The 24,539-nt window shown below is 35.9% G+C and overlaps 1 protein-coding gene across 7 annotated transcripts in view; it reads right to left on the minus strand.

Annotated features, from left to right (window-relative positions):
• Positions 1–24,539, minus strand: part of LOC131438976 (potassium voltage-gated channel subfamily H member 6) — a 422,022-nt gene that overhangs the window by 76,536 nt on the left and 320,947 nt on the right. For 6 of the 7 annotated variants that reach the window (XM_058609420.1, XM_058609424.1, XM_058609421.1 and 3 more), the window contains 3 exons: positions 24,005–24,248; positions 11,139–11,320; positions 2,140–2,160 (listed from right to left, as the gene is read on the minus strand). In XM_058609420.1, coding sequence (XP_058465403.1) covers positions 2,140–2,160; positions 11,139–11,320; positions 24,005–24,248 — 447 coding nt within the window. The remainder of the gene's footprint in view (positions 1–2,139; positions 2,161–11,138; positions 11,321–24,004; positions 24,249–24,539) is intronic. The other variant, XM_058609419.1, reaches the window with a different exon arrangement.

The raw sequence follows: 24,539 nt of genomic DNA on the forward strand, positions 1-24,539 counted from the left end.
AATGGATGTAAAAATGAAAAAAAACTCAACAATTTATTCGATAATTGTGAAGATTTTTTTTTCCATAAGAACATTATCGATAATAACCCGTTGCATGTAAGCATTGGCCGAATTTAAGAGTTCAATATCTGTTTGTTATCGATCAGCCCGACTATCCGGCTCTACCTAAGATATTAAAACACATACATTTTTAGTAATCGAAATCATGTGAAATTTTCAACCAAACAGGCAACTGTGAGCCTTACATGTTCTTGTTATAATTATTAGAAATAGTTTTCAATATTATCACGCTGTATCCATTGAAAAAGAAAATCTTAAATATTATCATTCATTTAACCGGGTCTGTTGCTTCACAAACCCTAACGATATCAACCTATAAATAAAAAAACACTATAACTCAAATCAAAGACAAAGCACTAGGAACAAAATCGGAAAAAAACGTAACAAAGCTCCTAACCCGTAATGTACCAAACAAGGCCGATAGGAATTATGGTGAAATGGGCATTTTTTATGTGTATGGATGATAAGCAAAACTTTGACAGCTCGTGTGTAACTCTTCTGCACGTGGAAACCGAGTTGTAAGCGAGAGAGCGAGAGTGAGAGGAAGAATCAATAAGTTTCCGCGGTTAGTAGAGAGTACGTGAGCGTGTGTTCGTGTGTTCGGGGTGTGCGTGTGTACTTGGGCGAAGGAACGGGGTGAAAGTGCGATCGCGTGATATTTGGTTTTGACTCGGTAACCTAATAGATTCTTTCGTTGTTGTTGTTGTTTTTTCTTCTGACCGCTTTTCAGGTCTCTATTTTTTGTTTTAACGGAGCATTCGAGAAATTGCCTTTACGTTGCTGCCCTTGTCGTTGATAACCAAACGATTAAAAACGAAAAATCATAGGCCAAAATTGGAACGCGTGAGAAACGGAAGTGGATCGCAAATGAAAACCGAAACAAATGGAAAGTAAATAATATTCGTTTGTTTTTTGCTTAGCGGATTCTTTTTTTTTGGATTCAGTTCGCAAACCATACAAAAATCTATTCAGCGTTTTGAGGTAAAATAATCAACAAATCTGCTCTTGAGTTGAGTTGAGTTTCGGGCAGATTAGGTTTAAACTTTAGATTTACTCGAAAGTATAACAGTACACATAGCGTCTTTGAAAGCAAAAGTAAGACCTAATACAAGTTATTGAAGCTAGTGTTAGGATATTGGATTTGAAAACAACGCCGGAGAAAAACCGAAAACTTGTGCGTCCGATAAACGTCAAATCAACTAAGGTTGTTTGTTACTAGGGACAAATTGCAATAACGGCAACACAGCAACTGTGTATTTGTGTTTTCGTCATAGCCTTCTAAGTGGTACAATTCGTGTGGAGGAAACAAAAGGAAAACATGAAAGTCTAACACTTGTACTGGCAACACTGCTAGGCTATGACACACGGAAATAGATATCAACAAAAAAAAGCTCTGCTGTGCAATAAAACGAAGCGTGACCGTTATCAATATTAAATCGATCCGGTGTTACGAATTACGAATGCACGCAACAAAATTTCACGGTTGGTTATTTCGCGGACGACAGAACACAAACAGGCATAAATTTACAACTCTGAATGACAATTGAAAAAAAATTAGCCCACCAGCGCTGTTTCCTGTTTGGTCGGTGGAGCAGTTTATGGGCAGTACGTACATACATAGTTTTGTAGTTAAAGCGGAAGTAGCAGCTGCAATTTCAGTGCAAAAATAAAAAAAAAAAACAACATAAAACAAACAATGTTGGAGGCCAAAACACAAAGCGCTTACATAACACGTCACAATGCGGTTAATCGTTGCAGATACTATACCTCAGGACGTTAGGAATTCTTCTATCAGCGCAAAATAAACAAAAAAAACTATTTTCAACAGGATATCCGGGGCAAACAATGAAAAAAGCTTCAGAATAATGCGAAATACAATGTTTTGAAAGAAACTGAAAAACAGAACGAACGTTTGCCAAAAGATTAACGGATTCATCACTGATTCTGCATAACGAGAAATGTTCTTTTCTCGGAATGGCTCTTCTTCTTTTGTTTTTACAAATAGTTTGAAATAGTTTGAGTTGGTACAAACTCTGGCTGCACTATTTAGGTGGTAGGTTCGAATATGAAGGATAATACCTCATCTTTGTCCAAGCCAAGCTGTAAAATATATAAAAACTGGCGTCATTTAGTAGACTTAAGGTAAGGTAGAGTAAAGTTCAATTTGGTTGGTGTTAAAAGCAAAACAAGTATAGTTTAATAACGAAACAATAGAAGAAGAAGAACGGTAGGTTAGTCGTGGACTGCTTGGAACTTTATGTAAATAGGGTCACAATAAGATGTTGCTTTGAGTTCAAAAGGGGAATTTTTGTTTTGTGCTGGGTGATTGACTTTTTGAGATGAATTCGTTGCATACTAACGACAAGAGATAAGAAGATAATGGAAACTAGGGAAAACTTAGTTGAATACTAAAAGGGGAAAATTTTGCCTGTTAAAACAGTTTTACCGCAGTTCGGTTGTTGGTCTAAAGGGGTTTGTTTTAATGTACTATTCAAAATCCGAATTTTGCAAACCATGACGGTACTCTTTACATTGGCATTCAACGAATAATTTGAAAACAAACCAGATAAGTGATAGTGAATGTTCTACCGAATTCCTAATGCCTAATTGCTTTTTTTTAAACCTACTGACCCCAACGGAATTTGAAACAATTTCCCTCAGATCCTAGTCCTTCAGCTGAACAGTTTGACGTAAGAATAGATTGGAAATTTCGTTTATTTAGTCTTGGTTGCAATTTTGCCAAGCTTAGTCTTCAAAGTTTATGTTGGACGACTGCTTACTAGGAGAAAAGGTAGTTGCTTGATTAATTTCAGTTAGACAGTTCACAAAGTTTTGTGAAAAACAAATTTCTTCAGTTTTGTGGTTTTTTTTCTATGTGGATTTTCGGAAGTCACGCGGTCGCATAATCGATTGATTACAAAACAATTTTCTAAGAAATTTGGCAATAGAAAAAAAAATTTCTTTAGTTTTGTGTTTCTTTACCCGAATTTCCGAAGTTACGTGTTGTTTTTACGCGGATTTACAATGTTACGTGGTTTTTTACGTAAATTTCGAAAGTTATACTATGTTCACACCTGCAGAAAATAACATGTTTTAACGTTAATAATATAAAGTTTGTAATACTTCGGAATAGGAAAATCTGCAGAGAAAAAAAATGCATTTTCCACAATGCCTCGGAGCAATTGGTATTACTATTAAGTTAATCGCTTATTTCTGTGTTTAAAAAAAGTCTTTTTTGGTCATATGTTGGTTTTAGATATTCATTTTACGTTAATTGTCAACGTTTCGAAGATTTATTTATTTAAGTGAAATGATTATTTTTAAGTAACAAATGACCAAAAGTCATAATACTAAAAACAAAAACGGTTGTACCGCAAAAAAGTACGTTGACAACATCCGGAAAATAAGAAATAAGCCAGGTACTCCTCCTAGCTATGAATGATGTTTCCGTTCCACGTTTATTGCCAACGTTTCGACGGTTTATTGCTTCGAAACGTAGCCCATTTAAGAAAAATAAATATTTTGAGGCAGCAAATGACCAAAAAAGTCATCTCTTAATACAAAAAACAAAAATGGTTGCACCAGCTTCCAGTTTTGTTTTATTATGATTACATGACTACTTTGATAGAAAACTGCTGTTGCCGAACAGCTTGTCAATTGACATAGTCGAAAAGTGACGAAAAATGGTAGCAGGGTTGTTATTTCGCTTAAAACATGAAATCAAAGTTAAAACTCGTTTTAACGCGTAGTGTGAACATAGTATTACACGGGTTTTTGCACGGATTTTCAAAGTTATACAACGTTCACACTACGAGTTAACGAGTTTTAACTCTGATTTCATGGTTTAAGCGAAATAACATATTTTTCTTCCGTGTTATTCCATATTCAGAAGCGTCACATAAAAACATGTTTTCCAAAATAACATGATATATTGATCAGTCAAACACAACCCTTTTTCGACTATGTCAATTGACAAGCTTTTATCGAAACAGTTTTCCATCAGAGTAGCCATGACAAAACAGAACAGGAAACTTGTACAACCATGCTTGTTTTTATGTTTAAAAAAATGACTTTTTTGGTCATTTATTGCTGAAAATATTTATTTCACGTAAATGGCCAAAGTTTCGAATCAAATACCCTTCGAAACGTTGACAACTAACGTGATATAAGCATTTAAAACCAACAAACGGCCAAAAACGACTTTTTAATACGTAGAAGAAAACTTTCTGAGTGAAGAAGTGGAAAAATTGAAGCGATTGACATAATATTTTTACCAATTTTTCGAGACATTGTGAAAAACCATGCTTCTTGAAACCGGAAGTGCAATCTTCAATTTTTTCACTGTAGATTTTCCTATTCCGAAGTACTACAAACTATTCTATGAGAATTCCGGAATCCAGTAAAGTTCCACAGTAATTTATCTTCGTAACAAGTGCTTAATATTTGCGACGTAAACATTTTGCAATTTGTTTATAAACAAACAATATGTCATGCGTATAACATAATACAAGTGTGAACAGTTAGGTTTTAACTTTATATCACTATCGTTAAAACATGTTATTTTCTGCAGGTGTGAACATAGTATTAAGCGATTTTTTACGCCGTAAGGCGTTTTTTACCCGGATTTCCGAAGTTACACGTGTTTTTTACGCGCATTTTCCAAAGTTACGCAAGTTTTTTGCTCGGTTTTCTGAAGTTACGTGGGTTTTTCTAATCAGATTTCCAAAGTTACGCGGTTTGTTCGACTCAGAATTCCGAAGTTATGCAAGTATTTTCACGCAGATTTACAAAGTTTAGCGAGTTTTCTACGCGGATTTCCGAAGTTACGCGGTTTTTTCTACGCTGTTACACGGTGTTTTTTGTTAAGATTTCCGAAGTTACGCATTTCTTTTTACGTAGATTTCCGAAGTTACGCGTTTTTTTAAGTCTCCTTTTTTACGATGTCAAACTTTTACGATGTTCTTGTTTCGTTCTACAAAAAAATAAATCAGTTAAGTTAACTCTATGGGATTTTTTTCCCATATAACATAAGATCTTGACATTTTATGTTTTTCTAAAGTTTTTGGAATCAACAAAATTTTTAGCTCCAGAAATCTCGATACACTTCTTTTTTACGCGGTTTTTATGCGTTTTTGTTTACACGGATTTACGCGGTTACTCTTGTTTTGTCCTATAAATGCGTGAAACTTCGAGATCTGATTTTATCCTGAAAATTTTCCTTTAGTCAACTCTTTGACACTTGGAAAATTTTCGATTGAAACAAAATATTCAGATTACACCAGATCTGGACGTATCATGCTTTGATTCTTGGAATCATAAAAACTTTATTTTTAGTTTTGAGGTTTTTTTACGCGGATTTCCGAAGTTACGCGGTTTTTGTTTTACTCGGCACGTATCCCCCGCGTAAAAAGAGACCTCAGTGTATATTGGAAAAAATAATTATTCCTAGATCTCGATATTTCGTAAATTCTGAAGACTTCCTAAACGCAAAGCTTTTCTTTCCTAAATTATTTGTTTCAGTCTTGTTAACACGTAGAGTAACTTTGAGCTAGTTCTAAATTTCATCAGTATCTAACAAAGAAAACAGATTGAGAAATCACATCCGAATACGACCATTCAATAGAAACCGCGAAAAAGTTATCGCAGAGACGGGATTCAAACCCGTTCGGGGAAATTATTCTGCCAATTGAACTGCCCTGCATGTGAAAGCACATGAAGAGACGGCCCAATTCATTGGAAGAACCGAGCAAGCGTCGCTTCACTCCGCAGCCACAGCATTCAATTATAGTCCCATCTCTATGGAAACCTATGGCGGTCGAGTGTAGTCATGTGTTTTCATATCCCGGGTAAACGTGAATAACAACCAAAGAGCAAAATAATGACAAAATTTACCGTCATGTCTTGTTTTGATGTGTTTGTGCTGTCATAGCGATAGTAAATACTTAAGGATCAAAGTAAGTTATTATATCTTATTTAGTTATTGATAAGATATTCCAATTTAATTACGCACAATTGATCCCGTAGTTCTATCTTCAAATAAAGTATAATTGAATAAACTGGATCAGAATCAGTCAAGAGAAATGCTTATGATATTATTCTTTTCGGGGTGCTAGAATATCTAATAATTGAAAAATTCGTCTTCTATGACTCCATTGCAAACTAAATAATGTTAATTTCTACCATTGAGAAAAATTGCTATTGGTTTGACAAATAACTTCCACCCGGGATTCAGGGTAGTTAAATTGGCAAAACAATTTCCTCGAATAGATGCTAGCTACGGGTTCGAGTCCCGTCTCTGCGGTAACGCATTCCCGGTTTTCATTACATTACATAGCATTCTCATATCATTTTTCCAATCTGTTTTTATTGTTAGATACTAATCAAATTTTTCTTCTTAGCTTAGCGATTTTCAAGCGAATTCCTAAATTCTTATACGAAGTTTTGAAATTATGCAGTATTTTCATGTCATTTATTTATGCGGCGCCAATCCCTCGCATGAGACAAGACTTGAGTATAAATTATTCGAACATTTGAATGTAATATAGGTGGAATGGTTGGTCATTTACAAAAGGCTGTGTTTTCAAAACGTGAAACTGAATATTTTCTACTTTCAAATAAAATACTTTAGTATTGAAGGTTTTCAACATTTTGATTAGTGTTAATTTTGTTTCTTCAATCCGTGAAATGGCCTTTCGATTGTGTCACCTTGGAAGTGTTGAAAAAATCAACATTTTTATTTTTGTGTAATTTGACCTACGATCTAGTCTATCCTGGGATAGTTAAACGCTGTGTTTGGAAAACTCATAAAGAAATAAGTTGCTTAACAAGGGTATATACCACATCACTCAATAAGCTCCGCGACTGACACATAGATGACGCTATTATTGTCACATCTATATGACGTACCAATTTTCAAAAGACTATGTGTGAAAAATGAGAACCATTTAAGTGAAGGTATTTTTTCATTTTCAAAACAATGGATTCGAAAAAGTTTGGTGCGTTAATTTTTCATTGCATTTTGATGAAAAAAAAATCTGTAGAAGTTTAGTAATGGCTTCAAAAGTGTTATCCTAATTTTGCTCCATCAAAAATTTAAACGTGGTCGTACAGGCACCGACGATGGAGAATGTTTTGGTCGTCAAATTGAAATGAGAAAACATAAAAAAGTTCACAAATTGGTTATATCTAATCGTAAAATGGAAATTACGTAAGATAGCTGAGGCCGTAAAGTGTGTTTACATTTATGGATTAACATTTTACCATGAGAAAAAACTGTGCCGCGTTTACTCACAGTGAATCAAATACAAAAACATGCTAATGATTTAAACCAGTGTTTTGTCATGTTTACGAGTAATAAATCAGGATTTTGTGTCGTTAAGTGACAATGGATGAAGCATGGATCCATCACTTCACTCCGGAATCCAAATGATCATAATCTTCAATTAAGGTTTTGGTACATCATGGGTACCGGTTTGTGCTAGAGTGCACATTTTTTTTTAATTGTTTTTAATCTGATTGGACTGCAGCTGGGAAGGTTATGGCTTCAGTATTTTGGGATGCTCTTGGTATAATTTTCATCGGCAATCTTGAGAAAGCTAATAACCTAATGTTTTGAAGCAAAAAGAATATGTTTCATCAAGACAATGCACCGATTCACAAGTCGATGGCAACAATGGTTAAACGAATTACGCTTCGAGCTACTTTTTCATCCAGATCCGACCCCCAGTGACTATTCATCTGACTGAGTGACTGATCTCAGCAAAACACTCGCCGGTATGAAATTCAACTTAAACGAAGAAGTAATAGAAGAATTTCGTAACAAACAGATCTTTGCAGCACCCTATTATTGTTCTTCTAAAATTGATCTAGACTGTCATTTGAAAAGGGGCAAACTTTTCTAACCTATTCTTTTCAAATAGTTATTGTGGAAAAACACTAAATCCTGCAAAAAGTGTTGTACTAGTGATTTTCACAAAGTCAGTCAAGTGTTCGTGTAAAAATACTGAACAAAATCATAATCATACACTGAAAAAAAATGACTTTAAAAATTTAAGATCGATTTAAAAGAAATATTTTTGATTTTGCTAAATTTTTGTCTCAAGATAGGTGATTATGTTTTCTACCAACCGAAAAATGGGCACTTTCAAGGAAAAGAATTTTTTTCTTACTTGTTATCCAAATTGATTTTTTTGTTTAATAATTTTTATCTAAAACTAATCTAAATTCAATGTCATTAGCATATAAGATTCCAATGAAACTCAATTTGTGGGAAAACTAAACCGAATTCCCTATTGCTAGTTGCCCGGTATTAACAGAAATTATCAGTGCTGGATAAGAAAGTTTCCCTTTTCTCTTAAATAATATCACATGTACTTGCTTTTGACTTTGACAGGTTTTTCCGCACCCTCACGAATAATTATCGCGTATTAAAATAAACATTCATGGCAATCGTTCATACTGTTGATGGCTTTCATGAATTACTGGGATGAAAGTCGTTTGAAAGAAAATCCATGCATCGCATTTATTTTCGACGCATACTAGGTTCTGTTTGAAATAGAATTGGGCAACGTGCGAAAAAATGCAATGACATAAGTTTTTTTCCCAATCTAGTAAACCGGTTCCACTCCTCTGATCTTTCCATTCAATTTGTTGTCTTGACTTCACTTCCAATGCACAGTGGTCCGGGGAACGGGAAATTAACGAGACAAAAATATTTTCGCTATAAAATTTTTTTTTGTAGTTACTGTTGTCAGTTGTTTGTACTCAACTGGCGCACCTTTCGATGTAAAAGATCATTAGGGTGGTGCATGTTTGGATTTAAACCTGAATTCTAACTATCCTAATTGAATTTAAAAGTTGTTGCGCTTTACAGCGAAATTGTAGGAAATTTTATTTTGAGCAACTTTCTTAGGCAAAAGATTAAAAAAGATTCAACAAAAGTTGATTTTACATGTGATTTGAGGCCAGTACTGGTAGAGATCCAGTAGAAGGCGGGAGAAAGAAGTTACGGTAAAGTTTGAAGTTCCCGTCTAAATGATGACTATTTACAAATTTGATGGGCTTGGCAAACAAATGAAAATTCACAACCTTGTTCCAGATGTCGCAAGAACAAGTTTTGCACTGGGGTCTACTAATTGTAGGCAAAAACTTGAGGATGGACGGAAAGGCATTCAAGTTGATGTCCCTTCATTTCACTTCACGTTCGAAAACTGTTAGCTTGAGCAAAATGAATAAGAAAAAGATACTTTTTATTGGTCCCATTCTTCACACTTGGCTGAGTGAGACTCAACATAGGAGGCGAGTTGTAATGACATTATTTTGTGCCTTTGTCAAATGATTTTGTGGAAAGGATTTTTCAATTTTAATAGTACTCGACTTGAGAAAAATCGTCTTTCCCATGCATCGTGAAAATTTTTTGTTGAATTCGTGGGAAAAACTTTTTGATTGATTGATGTTGGATTTGTGAAGATTAAAACTAAGGCCTAACAGTACCCATAAATGAAAGAAATCATGCAACTTGGTAACAAAACACAAACAAATTCCAACATATTCCAGCAGACTAGTAGACTATGTGCAAAACGGCAATGAGCTAGTACTAGTTGCTTTCCTCGTTGTAGAAAGATGAAAACGGGAAGCACAAGTGGCAGTGTGAATCCCCGGTGGCAGATCCCTAGTGGAAACAATTTAACAAACATGAAACAAAAAACAAACAAATAAAGTAAAAAAAACACACGAGCAACACTGACGTGGGCCATACACGAACGAATATGGGAACAGAGGGACGCGTTCCGTGTTCAAAATTTCGTTGGCAGCCCAAAATTCTTTCTACGGAAACATCAAACGGAACGCACAGTAAGCTGAGGACCATTCACTGATTATGTAATGCTGGTGCGCGAGAGAAACAAACAAAAAAATAGTAAAACCGATCGTTTGACTTTGTCTATCACGGTTGCGTTGGCATCTGGTCATGGCCTGCGTTGATCTTTCCGGCACGAGGCAGACGGCAAAATTCGGTAACGTTTGATGTATTTCACCTCAAAAGGACTGAAGTTTTGAGCGTTTTCCGAATGTCGTTTGAACACGGGAGAACAGAAGCATAAAAAACTAGGCCTAAACGAATGATTGTGAATGTGGATTCGATTGTCAATTTTCCTACGAAATCTGATTTGTTGTGGTTGTTTTTTTTCAGTTTCTAAAAACGGGAAAGTTAATCGGAAAAAAATGTTGACTGAACCCAGGAGTTTAAGAAAAAACAGAAGCTTAAAAAACATACGAAACGGAAAATAAACATTCATCACGTGTGGGCACACATAGAGGCAGATCAGAGCCTTGGGGGTGGAAGAGTTTCGTGTTGTTTTGCACAGTACGCACGCCTACCCGGAAATGCCTTGCTTCTTTGCCTTGTTTTTGGCTTATTCCGCAAGATGTAAAATTTCGATGGATGGTTGCGATTATCTAACTGTGTTTGGAAATAGACCAGTTTGATGATTCAAACTCACACCGGACCGTGATCAATTCATCGATCACACGCAATTGGATGGACAAATTTTGACTCCGGAAGGGAGAAGCTAGAACTTCGTTTATTCGAGTGAAAATGGAATCCAATGCTATGGGTTTAGCTGAGCTCGAATTTTGCGGGTTCACTTTAAATTCGCATCATTGGATGGCAGTAGGTTTAACTGGTAAAAGCTGATTACTATCATTCATGACCTTCATGCGTCTAAGTGAATGTCTAGGATGTTCCTGATCGAACTGTTTTTGTGGGCGGAAAAATCGAGTATCTGTTGTCTTATCGAACAAAACCGAAAATACAAACAAAAAAAACGTATTCAAACTAACTATAAATTGCCTTTACTCGAAAAAGGATCTTTGGACTTTTTTTGGTTTTGTATTTATTTGCATCATTCGGAACTCAGAACTTCTAGAAACTGAAAACTGAAAACGAGTCAAAGGAGAAAACCGAAACGATAAAAAGAAAAATCAACTAAACCTATTAGAACGAATCGAATCGAATGGAAAGAAAAAATTGCGATTAAATCAATAAACAGCATTGGAGGAGTGCATTTGGAAATCGTTACCTCGTCCGTGTCACTTCCGACCAGCAGCAGATCGAACGGGATGGCCGCTACCAGATCGATCAGAAACCAACCGCTCAGGTAATGCACCGCGATGCGGCCCGGATGCGATACCACCTCATCCTGGCCGTTGACGAATGTGGTTCGAAAATTAATTAATATATCTATGACGAATGTTACATCAACTGTAAAGAGAGAAAAATTGAAAAAAATTAGTTTAGTGTGTACTTTTGGAGAAATTTTTGAAAATGAACAGTTCCTCTTTTTCTAGAGATATTCATTTAGTGGATGAATCGAAACAAATCATCTTTGTGTCGGGATAGTTTAACGATATATTTAATAAGGCACACTGTCTTAGCTCTTAGATGTCGATGACTTTTCTTAACAATGCTTAGGGATAGTATATATTCTTTAATTATAACGTTATTGTATTTGGTTCACTTTGTCCACAAATCTCGGGGATCCAGTCTCCAGTTGGTGGTCGACAGTGCCTGGTGGGTTGAATCTTACATGGCGATTGTCCAGATGAAGTGGATACTTCGATGGTGACCGTATCCTTTTTTTTCTGTGGGTCCGCGGGAAACTACGAAGACCCAGCGGGTGGCCCGCATGTTGATGATCGACTGGAGCGGACTTCCGTGGATTATGGTGATTTTTACAAGAATGTATTCACATGTTTTACTAAATTTCTATGAAACTTCATCCAAATCCGACTACTGATTCCGAAAAACAGGATAATGAATGGGTTAACCATGTTATCAGTCAGTGAATCGAAAACGACGAACCTGTTTCATCTGTTTACAAAGTGTGTTGGTTGATGCGAGGGGCTTCTAAATGACCCTTTGTATAGCTCCACGATTCACAAGTCTTGCGATGATACGAAATATTTTTAATACTTACTGCAAAGATCGTTAATGAATAGCATGAGAATGAGTGGCCCGTGGTTTGTCAGGTTCCGAGAGTAGCAGTCGAGAACTAGTACTCACATCGATTTCTTAGTGATGGCTCGAGATTTCGGAAAAAAATAAGCACAATGACATCTTGATAGTTCGAGGAAGCCAAGTTGGACTAATAAGGTCGATGAGGCAATTGAGATCCTAGCTTTTCGAGGAATTTCATAAAAAGTATATCTTTCCTACCCTAGCTTCCCTAGGCCGCTTCAATATATTGTCTGATAATCATTCTGTTCTCTGCTGTCTAATAGCGGATCCCGTTTTCGGAAACAGTTACCAATCGAAACCGCATCCGTAGAGCCAAATAAACTTCCGAAGTGCGCTCGCGTTCTTTTTTTTTAAGGCCTGAGTAAGCATACCATCCAGCTACAGCGACATATCTTTTTCATCTGCAGAATCTTACTCAAACTATGGTATGTGCGCTTAATACTAATCCTTGTGGTATCTGTTAGCACCATTTCATGAAGTTTTGACATAGTCTTTTGTAAGTGTATCGGCCTACCGCTGCGGACTTCATCGGCAGAGAAGTGTCGATCACCACGAAACTCTCGAAACCACCATTTCAATGTGCAATCTGAAGAAGCCTCATGATAACATATAAAAACTATTGTTTGATTTCCTTTACCGGTTTGCCTCTCAAAAATATTGCGTGTGACAAATTTCCTTGAGACGGCTGAACCAATTTTCACAAACTCAGATTCAAATGAAAGATCTCATGGTCCTATACATCGCTATTGAAATTGAACCCGATCCGACTTCCGACTCGAAATTTATAAGTAAATGTACACTTAATATTCTCGGAAATTTCTTAACCGATTTGAAAATTAAAGGTCTGGAAATTATTTAAAAAGTCCCTGAAAAATGATTCCAGATTCGTTTCCGGTTCCGGAATTACAGTGCGATTAGTGAAAATTTTCAATTTCATTAGCATTTTTAAACAAGCGATGGCGAAACGAGGCGTACATTTTTATAAAACTTGCTGCTAAATTCATCTAGTTGGCAGATCTCGTCAGTTAGTGAATATATTAATCTACTTTGGGACTACTGGTCGTCAAATGGTGAGATAACTAAGTCCTCACAAGTTCTTATCTCATGCCTCCCCGAGCGTCTGTGATGACATTTGGTCAATAGAACGGCGTCGACTGGGTGCTATCGCCTTCTGCGTTAGTAGCAGAATGAGAGGGTGCGAAATGGATTGTAGTTTGAAGCCCATCCTAAAGTGCTTTATCATAGTATATTGCAACATGTTGTTTGTTGCATTATGTGTTATATATTGAATTGAATTATATTACATAGTATTATATATTGTTATTATTATTATTATTAATATTTTTATTATTATTATTATTATTATTATTATTATTATTATTATTATTATTATTAATGTTATAAAAAAAGAAATATTATATTTCCTGCAGTACTGCGAAGAGCATAACTTACACTGCGAAATCAACTGTTATAGATTGTATCATAGCATATTATTTCATATATTATTTTATTATATTATATTTTGTTATGTTGTATGGTATTATACTGCATTGCATTATATCATATTATATTGTATTATATTATTTTATATTATGTTATATCACAGAGAAAAGATATCCAACAGAAATTCATACGTGCAAAGTCGTGTGCAACGGTGATTTTTCTTTTGTATGTTTTACACAGCTTTGTTTGTACTAGCTTGGATGTGATATATTATATTGTATTTTATAATATTATATTTTTTATATTATATTATATTATATTATATTATATTGTATTATGCTCAAGTATATCGACAACGGGGAGGGTCAGGCAGTGCATCAGGGTATCTTACAAGTGAATGACTGGATGATGGAGTGGATTGCCAACCTGAGTCACGTGGAGAAAGCTTTGTGTTTTTCCCTGAAGGTCTGAAATGAGTAACCATCAGGCGGGTTTAAGCTGGTACAGCGAAATTCTTTATTATATGGCCGGATGTTCTTGCTGAAAGGCGCTGGGTCCTCAAAACCCATTTTGGCCTTCTTAACAGCAATTATATGAAAGCTATCTGATAATCAAATTCGGATCTACTGTAAGTCTTCTGTCGACGACGCTAGACGAGGAGATCTTACCTAACACGAACGTCCTGAACAATTTAAATTAGATAATACTGAATCTGGAAATAATCTTGACTTATGATAATGTTGTCGTTCTTTTTTTGGCATTAAAAATGCCTTACTCTTCACTATATGGGGCCGGGTGTCAATTAAAAGTTTCAAAAATAGTCGCGTAACCGTTTTGTGTTATAATTTTGAACGTTAATAACTCGGTGATTTGTTGATGGATTGTTATAATTTAACAACCAATCGATTCGGAAACTTTTAACTTAAACATGTATGACGACGTCGTTTCAGTATTTCAATAGCATACTATTGAAAAAATTGTTGGAATCGACCTATGTTTTCATCCACCAATCCCTGCTTTACAAAATGACGTCAACTTCTTGTTCGGCATAGGAGGCTTTGCGTCATGCATAAAAAACACCGCATCGTTTTGCGTAGTATGAAGAGAAATCTATAAACATATGCTGCACAATATTTCTTTGCCTAGTTGATGTTTGACTGTGAATGAAACAAGTAGCTTGTCCAGTGAGCTGATGACTGAATTGTATATGCGTTCACTTGCTGGATTGTCGCTTTTGCATTATGTGTTAGTGAAATTTCCTGTTGTCTGCGCAACACCGTGTTCGCTTGAGTATCTTATATATCATCTAGCTATTGAAGAACCGAATCAGCGTGGTTACCGATTCTTTTGAAATATCCCATGTATTTAGCAAATTTTTGGTCGATTTTGCCATTAAAAATGCCTTACACTTCGCTTCCCGAGGCTGGGTGTCAATTTAAAACATGCAAAACTAATCGCGTAACATTTTTCTGTCATAATTTTGAACGCTTATAACTCAGTTATTTGTCGATGGATTTATTCAATACAACAACCAATCGATTCGGAAACATTTATCTTAAACTTATGAGATAACGTCATTTGAATATTTCAATTGCATACCATTGAAAAATTGGTTTGAATTGAGTATTTTATTTTGGTTCTCTGGTAACTATCAGGCCAATTTCGAATTATCGGCGATAGATTTTTTGGATCTAATGTGCAGAGCTTGTTCCTCGATGATTTGTTATTGGATTTTCCTAATTTGAATGATTCCAAAGCTTCAATATTGTGCGCTTAAAAATGATTTAATTTGTCCACGGATTGGTTGCATACTTAAATCTCCATTCCCATACGAACAAAACGGTGGAGCGCAAGTGGATTCAGTATAAAGTTGTATTCATCTTTTTCATTGAATGTGACTGAACAAATTTTGTCCCACCAGGAATTAAACGCTTCAAAAGATTCAAAATTATATTATGAAACTTTTAAAAGCGGTCTCCTCGGTTTGGTAGTATAAATGAGTTCCACAGGCTCACATATACGGAACTATTAGATGCAATATCATATAGTATCAAAGATAAGCTCAAGGTAAGTTTACTTGCGATTTTACATGTATCGTTTGAATAGGAACCCTCGTAGAATTTGGTTTACCGCCAGTTTCAGTTCAATTATTATTTGCTTCAAAACAATAAGTGTCTGATGGCTACTCACTTTGTAACTATGACAATGTTCATTCATGTGTTAATAACATCAAGTAACAATATGAACAAAAATTCGGAATTTTGTTGCGTGTCTATTCCCTATATTCCTAATATGCCAAAGCGAAAATCAATGTAAGTAACTAAATATTTTATGCGGACTGTTCCACATATTTTCTTCCTCGTATTGTTGCCATATTATTTACCGACACTTTCCGAAGACAATCGACGATTTTGAAGAAGGATTAATAAAATTACACTATTACTGAGTTTACTGGTACAACATTTTTCGTTAAAATAAATAAAATCTTCTTTTGGATCGATTAACTGTTAAAATTACGTACGTTTGTACGTTTCTCGAAAATTATTATCATACAATAAAATAGTTTCATTTGTTCAGGTTTAAATCTTTAGGTTGTTTGTACCGAAAATTGAGCTTTTAAGTAACTTTGAATTCAGCATAATTGACTTCTAGCTAAAGGACGTTATTCAAAACTTGACAATGTAAAAATTTTTGGAAAGGAATCAAAATTGAATAGAACCAATTATCAAGAAACAATCTAATTGTCAATTTTATCATTTGATAACAATCTAAGCGCTTAAACTAGTGCAAGTTTGTAATTAGTCAATTGAATAAGTTTTCAGTTTAGTGTATCATCATCATTATCATCTTCATTTTTGTATTAATTATGAAGACCCTAGAAACGTTTCATTTTTAATGTTATTGTGCTCGGTCATGTCTTGAATACAACCCTCTAATTTTCTTCTGCCATTCGTCTCAACCTAATTGTCTAGACGAAAGAGAATCACGTATTCGAATAAATTTTGAATACAGGAAAGTATAGTCATTTTGGCAGTCAGGCAAATTTTTCAACAAGTTGAATTTGATTCTGTCCAACCCCGGGGTTTTACGGTTACATGAAAAGAGCGCAAGTGAGAACTCCACCATCGAAAACGGCGTTTCGTTTGTATTCGATGCCGCGACGCAGGAGATCTTCTGTTCCGGAACAGAGTCGTCGTTCGTGTCTAACGCCGCGTAATTCTGATAGTTATGAGGTGTTCCATTGTATACGCGTGGGCTCTCTCCGCGTTTAAATCTGAGCACTCTTTATCTCACCAAGGGTTTGGTGGACGGATGTCAGTTTTCGCACCGGGTACACGTATCGTCTGAGCATGAATTGCGGTGTCGCGAATCAAGCCAGCCAGCTATTCCAATCAATAGCAATCAACATTGATTGTGTCCGATGGTCTTAATCCACAGGCGATTGAAATTACGACCAACCGAGGCTCTAGGGGGGAATGTAAAGGGAAACAATGCAAAGGTTCTTACCTCTCATTGTGCCATGACATGAAACAACTTCAATACCTAGCATCGAGGGGAGGTTAGTACGATAGAAGGAACAGCAGTTTTTTTATCCCCAAAAGTGTTCCTCCATAGGGATTATCTCGATCCAGACCAACAATGTTAAAAACGGGGAAGCCGACGACACGACCAGGCACTCCGAAGAAAAATCAGCATTAAAACTGTTCGCTAATGATTCACCGCCAGTTACCACAAATCTAGCGACCCCTTGTGAATGAGAAAAAAAATTTTCTCGAGCAACACTGTTTAAGTTGCTATGGACTAGTTACCAAGGAACCCCAAAACAAATAAACATGTTTTGAAAGCGGTGGAATAGTTCTATTAGTGTTAAACTTTGTCCAAATTAAGCAGAAATGTATTTAAATGAACTCGATTTTCGGAATTTAATCGAAACTATGGATGAAACCAACGAACGAGGACAATGATCTGCTTCCAGCGATTCATCCGTACACTTCAACTGCTAGCTTTTCTGGGCAGTAGGATTCGGTGTAATATGCCGGTGTCAAAATTGTTTTGTGTCGATTGATTGCGCAGCAGTGGAAACATTATTTCACCTTGTTGGCCACTATTCGAGGATTACTAATGGAATTCCATAAAGAAATCATTTTACCGTACGTTATGGAGGTACCGTAGAGCAATAGCCTCGCTCAGTACGTTGTCGGTCATTTCCATGTCTTCCTCGTTGGTTTGCGCTGAGCTGTTATCACACAACGGTTTCAAGTCAGCAGTGAGTTATGCATCCCAATGTCCCTAAGACCTGAATTTTGAACTTGGCTTTATAAAAGACATAACTCATACTCTTCAATTTTTACATTACGCTCGAGGCAGGTAAATCCATTAAAATGTTCCGTAATATAATAACCGATCTGAAATTTATTTTGTTTATATTCATCTTGCCTTCGATATGCAGTAACCAAGGTTATGGTGACTGTTATTCAAAATCAATAAATATATCAACTTGTGCTGCCAGTTTAAAAAAATTCACTAGCGTTTTCGATTTGACATTTCTAGTTACTGAGGGGTAGTTAAACTTACGATACAGTTTTGATAGACGAGTGGCAGGTCGTGTCGTCGGGGAAGCTTTGTAGTGCATCACAAGTTAGCCAAGTTGCGCACAATGCAAATGAGTTACATTTTTGATTGCTGAAAGAGTCTAGTATTATATTTCTTCAATTCTACTGTAAAACAGTGATAAATGCCTTTAAGTGGATCACTCAGCCATCGAAGGATACAATCGCTGAGAAAAGGGGCTAATTTGCAGTCAACTGCTTCAAATATGGTTTTACTGTTGACATGAAAGTAATTAAAATGTTTTTAAGAGGGTCAGAAACATTGAAAGTTGTAAAAAGCAGCACGTTCTTGGGAAACTTGATGTGTGAAATGAACTTCACCTTGGAGCTCATTTTCTTCATGGAAGAAATAAAAGACAAAGTTCCCTTCCTGTCGTTGCCATCCAGGGTCAAATAGATCTCGTCGTCTGTCATCACCGCCACGTCGCGATTCACCGGGAAAATCGAGTTGATCGTCTTATTCAGCTGCTGCCGCTGCGTCATTGCCTGCAGCTCCGAAACCAGTGGACGCGACTTCCGCTTGATGACATGTATGTTCGCCAGGTACTTTTTTTACTGTTTGACCGGTTGCACCGACCTCCCGGCCAAGCGCACTTGTCGCCCAGGGTCCGGAACCGGGCTTTCTTTCGATGCTCTGATCGTTGTCTAATAGTGCAAAGATGTTATAGATGCCGGAACGGACGTATTCGGCGTCCACAAAGTGCCGCACCATGTCTGTTTCCGATGCGGCGGGGTGCCGTTCTTTCAACGTGCACACTTCTGCACGGTAAGAGTTCGGCTAATAGAGATGTCAAATTTTGTCAGCTGACTCATGGCGTACTATGATTGATGGTGCATGGGCAGTTTCGTCAGCGCGGGTGAAGTGATTTTTGTCCTTTTTTTAGAATACGAACGTTATCATGTTTTATATAATTGCCCTATCCTCATCATATCTGGAATAGCACTCGAAGCATTTACTTGGATAACTGTTGAAAAATACAGTTCACGTGCATGAAAAAAAATAATCGAAACATTTTTATTATTTACTGTTCTATGTTCCTGGAATCTGCGATAGTCGGTTTCCATATTTTTCATTCCGGAATAGTGTCCGTGCATGATTATCCTTTTTTCAATGCATATTGAGCGTAACGAAGTGTACTCGCGTGAAATTTATTGCACACGTGACACGTACGATTTACCGTCCACTTGTTGTTTACGAAATGTGTATGCAAAGTAGTTATGAATTTTATGCGATCTGTTTATCAACTTTATCACAAATGACCTTGAGTTACAAAACAAACAAACAAACATACGCTTACCATATTGAAAAACCAAAATAAAATGGCATTTGAAATGATGCCATTTGCGACTTCCGTTGTTTACCAGATTTTGAATTCAAATTTCCGCTCTAATTTTCGTTGCTTTTGATATCATGGTATGCCGGACTTTTTCCGGGAAACCAAATGCTGTTTGATGAGCAGAACTTACTTAGTTTGTTCTGTTCAGTTTGATTGTTTCTTCGTATGTTTCATATACAGGGTAGTTTAATTGCCAAGACGATTTCCCCGGATCGGAGCTTGGCAGTTGTGACATTGGTCATTTAATTGGCACAACTCTGCACTAACTTTTTCGCAAGTTTTCATTTTGCTGTTGCAGTCTTTTTCCCATTTGTTTTTCTTGTTTGGAACTAATGAAAACTAAAAACTTTGTTGATAATCATTAGCAAATTGAATAATCGTGACTCGAAATTCGAAAGTAAGGAATCCGCAACCTGCAATTTAACAAATACATCGTCTACCTTATTTTTAGGACTGAGCAAGACAAAATTTGAACTATTGCTATATTATTTATTGTTTCCATTACATTATTACTATTTACCACGAAAAACTGGTTGATTGGTTATAAGGGCTGTTCTGGGCAACCGGCTGCTGAGAAAAAATATTAATTTATTATACTTTAAATCTGGAGTCTCATCGCTTTTCAGGAGTTAGGTGATCAAACAAAAACGTAATTTTCACTATTTATTCAATATGACGTTCTATACTATCTCGATTAAGCATTCCATGATATGTCGAAGTGAGTTCCAGTTCAGAATTTTTGGCCATTATTGATTGATGGTATTTCCAGAACCGGTATTCAGTTAACAGCATAACTCAAAAACGATGAATTATTAGGATGAATCAAAAATCGGAAGTCAGAATCGCATAAAATTTACCAATCTTGTAAGTCTTTTAATTTGAATTTTTGTTTATGAAATTCGATTTGGCCTACTTTGAGACAACGATTAGGCTCCTCAATTCCCGATATTTTCGGAACCGGAATTCGAAAATCGGTGCAGCCGAAGTGCAGTTAAATTCACCTGAAGGATTGTAAACCGTTTCATTTGATTCGAAATTTAAAAATCAGTGTAGCCAACTTTGAGAAATCGTAGTGCGTTCCAAATTAAATTTTTTGCTTCCCTCCAGGATCGAAAAAAAAACTAAAAATAAGTTTATTTGGTCATCGACTATCAAAATCTGAAAAACCCGATAAACCTGTTTGATTTATGTGAAATTGACATCTTTACACTAATCACCCTGTGTCTCCTGAACCAGAAGTCGGATCTGATTAAAACACAAAAAGTTTAATGGAATCTTAAGACCTTTCATTTGGATATTAGATGAAGGAAATCGGTTCAGCCGAGTGACATTATTTTAATTTCGTTATACATATCATCTTGTAGCTCTGGCATTAGAAATCGGATCCAAAAGAAAATAAAAAACCCTGTATGAGGGCATAGGACTTTTCATGTGATTCTAAGTTTGTAGATTGAAATTTCATTTAAATCTATTCGATCGTCTTTGAGAAAATCGATAAATTTGATGCAGATGAAGTTAAATAACAGGATATAGTACCAGGAGATCTTTTATTTGAATCTACGTTTGTGAAAATCGAAAATTGAGCGGTAGTAAAACAACGCGTTTTATTGGTTACGTCACTTATACCATTATATCTCCGAAACCGGAGATGCCATCCGATAGCTCTTCACGTGTCACTTTCAAAAGAGCCGAGCCTTGTAAAAATTGGCTTAGCCATCACTGAGAAATTGAGCGATACAAAAACAATGCGTGTTGTCGTTTGAGTCACTTTTACAATTATATCTACAGAACCAAAAATGACCGCTATTTGCTAACTAATAGTACTGTTGTTGTACCGTTTAATTCCACTATGTTATATCACGTCATTACACTTTCACAAAGTCACTATTTTCACAGTCACTATTTTTCCGAAAGTGTATCAAACGTTATAATACAGATACGTATTTCGGAATGCTATTTGCATCCTTCTTCAGTGTATCGGTTTTATAAGTTTATTGAAAGAATGCTGCAGTGAAGTTCCTTTTATACAAACGTAAGTAGGTAGAAACGTAATTAGGTAAACCACAATAGGAAAAAAAATTGAAAAGGTAAAAACAGGTAACAGAAAACTGGAAGAGTTAAGTGTTTCCTATGTTTGTTTTTATCTTGGATATGGGTAGTAACTGGAAACTTATAAAACCGATACACTGAAGAAGGATGCAAATAGCATTCCGAAATACGTATCTGTATTATAACGTTTGATACACTTTCGGAAAAATAGTGACTGTGAAAATAGTGACTTTGTGAGAGTGTAATGACGTGATATAACATAGTGGAATTCAACGGTACAACAACAGTACTATTAGTGAGAACATTCTACTAACAGCTCAAACAGAAATTTAGTGACCGCTATTTGATTTTCGAACTTGATTAATGGTTCAATAATATTTTTCAAACTAGCCTAAGCTTGTTGAAATCAACTCAGCCACCATCGACCAAATCAAGCGGTGAAAAAAATAACGCCACTTACGTCACTTATACCATTATATCTCCGTAACCGGAAATGCGAACCATTTGAGCTTCGAACTTGATCAATGAACAGTGGTTCAAAAGTCCAATTTAACACTCTTAAATGATAACTCATTAAAAATGTGGATTTAGAGATACAATATTGTTTAGAATCATATGCGCCATCTTTGAAAAATTGTATTTATGTGATTAATCCCCCTAAAAGTGAGATAAAAGTTATATGTTAGAACAGGGTCAAAATAGGGGCTAAGTAACTTGGACAAAGTGGTGTAGAAAGTAATTTTAAACAAATTTGCAGAAGGTGCCTATTCCCGTAACTTAAGTAGAATTCTCGATATAAAGCATTTACTGAAAAAGGTTCTCTAAAACCAGTTTTTGTAAAAAAATTTATATATTTTTATTTTATATGAGTTTTTCGAGTATTTTGACCCTGTGCCAAAATAACATATTCATCGTACTTTAAGGGGGACTAATCACAAAAATAAAATTTTCAAAGGATGGCGGCGCCTATCATTCTGAGCAACTTTGCTGAGCATACTGTACCTCAAAAAACACGTTTTTAACGTATTATCAATTAAGAGCGTAACATTGAGCTTTTGAACCGCTGTGCAATGGCGTAATAGTGGCTTTCAAACGAGTATTTGTTTGTTGAAATCGGTCCAGCCATCTCCGGAAAAATGAGCGGTAAAAGTCTTTGAAAAGTTCACACACATACACAAACACTTCGTTCGAAATCGGTTTCTCCCGCAATTCTAATTCCTTTCAATAGAGAAAGGCAAAAAACATACGGTGGCAAAAATTAAAAATTAATTTTATTTTCGATTTTTTGAAAAATGGAAGCATTTTTTTCATTGCATATATTAAAGATCAATTACCTACAATTTCTTCTTAGACACAGTTTTTGTAGAAGCTTTAGATTTCTGGTTTTAATTGTTCAAAAATAATGTGGCTTAAAACACATATGCCCTCTTCCAAAATTAGTCTTGAGTGAAATATTTGCACTGATTAAAATTGACACGATCGATTCATATGTAAATAACACTTCAATTTCTCATCTCAGTACATAACCAAAGCGATCTGTTTTAAGATTTCATGTGCAAATTGACTAAGATGCAAGATTCGATTGTTTTTCACTTATGTTTGGTGTGTTTTTCCTTTAGATATAATGTGTTTTGCTATTTAATCGAACTACATGTGTTAAACACTTCATTTTCTAGTGGAAATTGAGTACATCACAAATGTGTGTGAAAAACACCTGATTCGGTCAACCGTGATTCAATTGAAATCTATGTGGAAAACAATGTGACATTCGTATGATATTTTATATAGAATCTAAAGGTAATCGTTATCGTTTTGATGTGCATTTAAAATAAATGAAGCTAAAAAAACTCCACTAAATATCATCCTTTTTTACACTCATTTTGAGAGTTGAGTGAAATTTTCGTCAAGTGTTTTACTTGTGATGATAATTTAAATGTCTTACACATCATGCAAATAATTTTGTTTCAGTGTAGAACAGTGAAAAATACTTTATTTGCACATGCCTAAGCCGGTTGAAATCGGTTCAGCCATCTCCGACCAAATTAAGCGTTAAATAAATAACGCCACTTACGTCACTTATACCATTATATCTCCCTAACCGGAAATGTCAGTAGTTTCATGCAAATCGAAGGGGGCCACGCCAACAGCCGCCCGATTCCACGTGGAATTGTTCTTTTGTACGAATGCTGGAATTTCCTCCACTGCTCATGTATAAGAGTTGCTTTTTCGTTAGAGTTCGCTGTGAAATTTTTTGAACGAAACCCAGCAAGCCGTGTCAAGTTTATTTATTAGAACCATTTATTTGAATATGCTTCCATTACATGTTTGTCAATTTTGAAAACACAAGTAAAGCACTGCAAGGGTTGCCAATCTTTTAATTCGTTTTTTAGTCGTTTTACCGATTTTGCTTAGCAAAAAGCAAACATAATTTCCATGACTAAACATTAATCGAAAAAAAAAATCGGAAAGCAAAGGGTCGAACTACTTACCTATTAAATCAATTATCACAATTGGGTCATCCGCGTACTTGCGGTTCTTTCTTTGATTAAAGTCAGGTTCGTTCAGCAAAAATGCTGCTACGTACGGGGTAAATATTGCTGTATACATAACTAATATTAATATTATCCAGTCCCACACCGCCTTGAACGGAGAGTAGTGCAGTATTGTCCATTTGTGAACACGTGGACTCTGTAGTTTGTATTCCGGTAGTACATCGGCGCCGAGCGATAGGACCTGAAAGAAAGAGAGAGAGAGAGAGAAAAAAAAAAGAAATAAACCGAGATTAGTCGGGTTCATCAACAACGATAGGTGGCTTCGGTCGGGTGCGCCTCCGGCATGGGAGAAGAAGCAAAAGCACAAAGGTTCCAGCGACTTGACTAGGCGGCAGGGTGTCAAGCCGGAGGCACCGATCGAAGCACAGATTAATAATTGAACGGATATTGATTGCTCATCTACTGGCAAGGGTAAAGCTTTCGGTTTGGTGATGTGCCAAATTATATCGAACATGTGGAGTTGTTGTTCCGA

Source organism: Malaya genurostris, chromosome 3, assembly GCF_030247185.1.
Source record: "Malaya genurostris strain Urasoe2022 chromosome 3, Malgen_1.1, whole genome shotgun sequence".
In the NCBI taxonomy this organism is placed as follows: domain Eukaryota; kingdom Metazoa; phylum Arthropoda; class Insecta; order Diptera; family Culicidae; genus Malaya; species Malaya genurostris.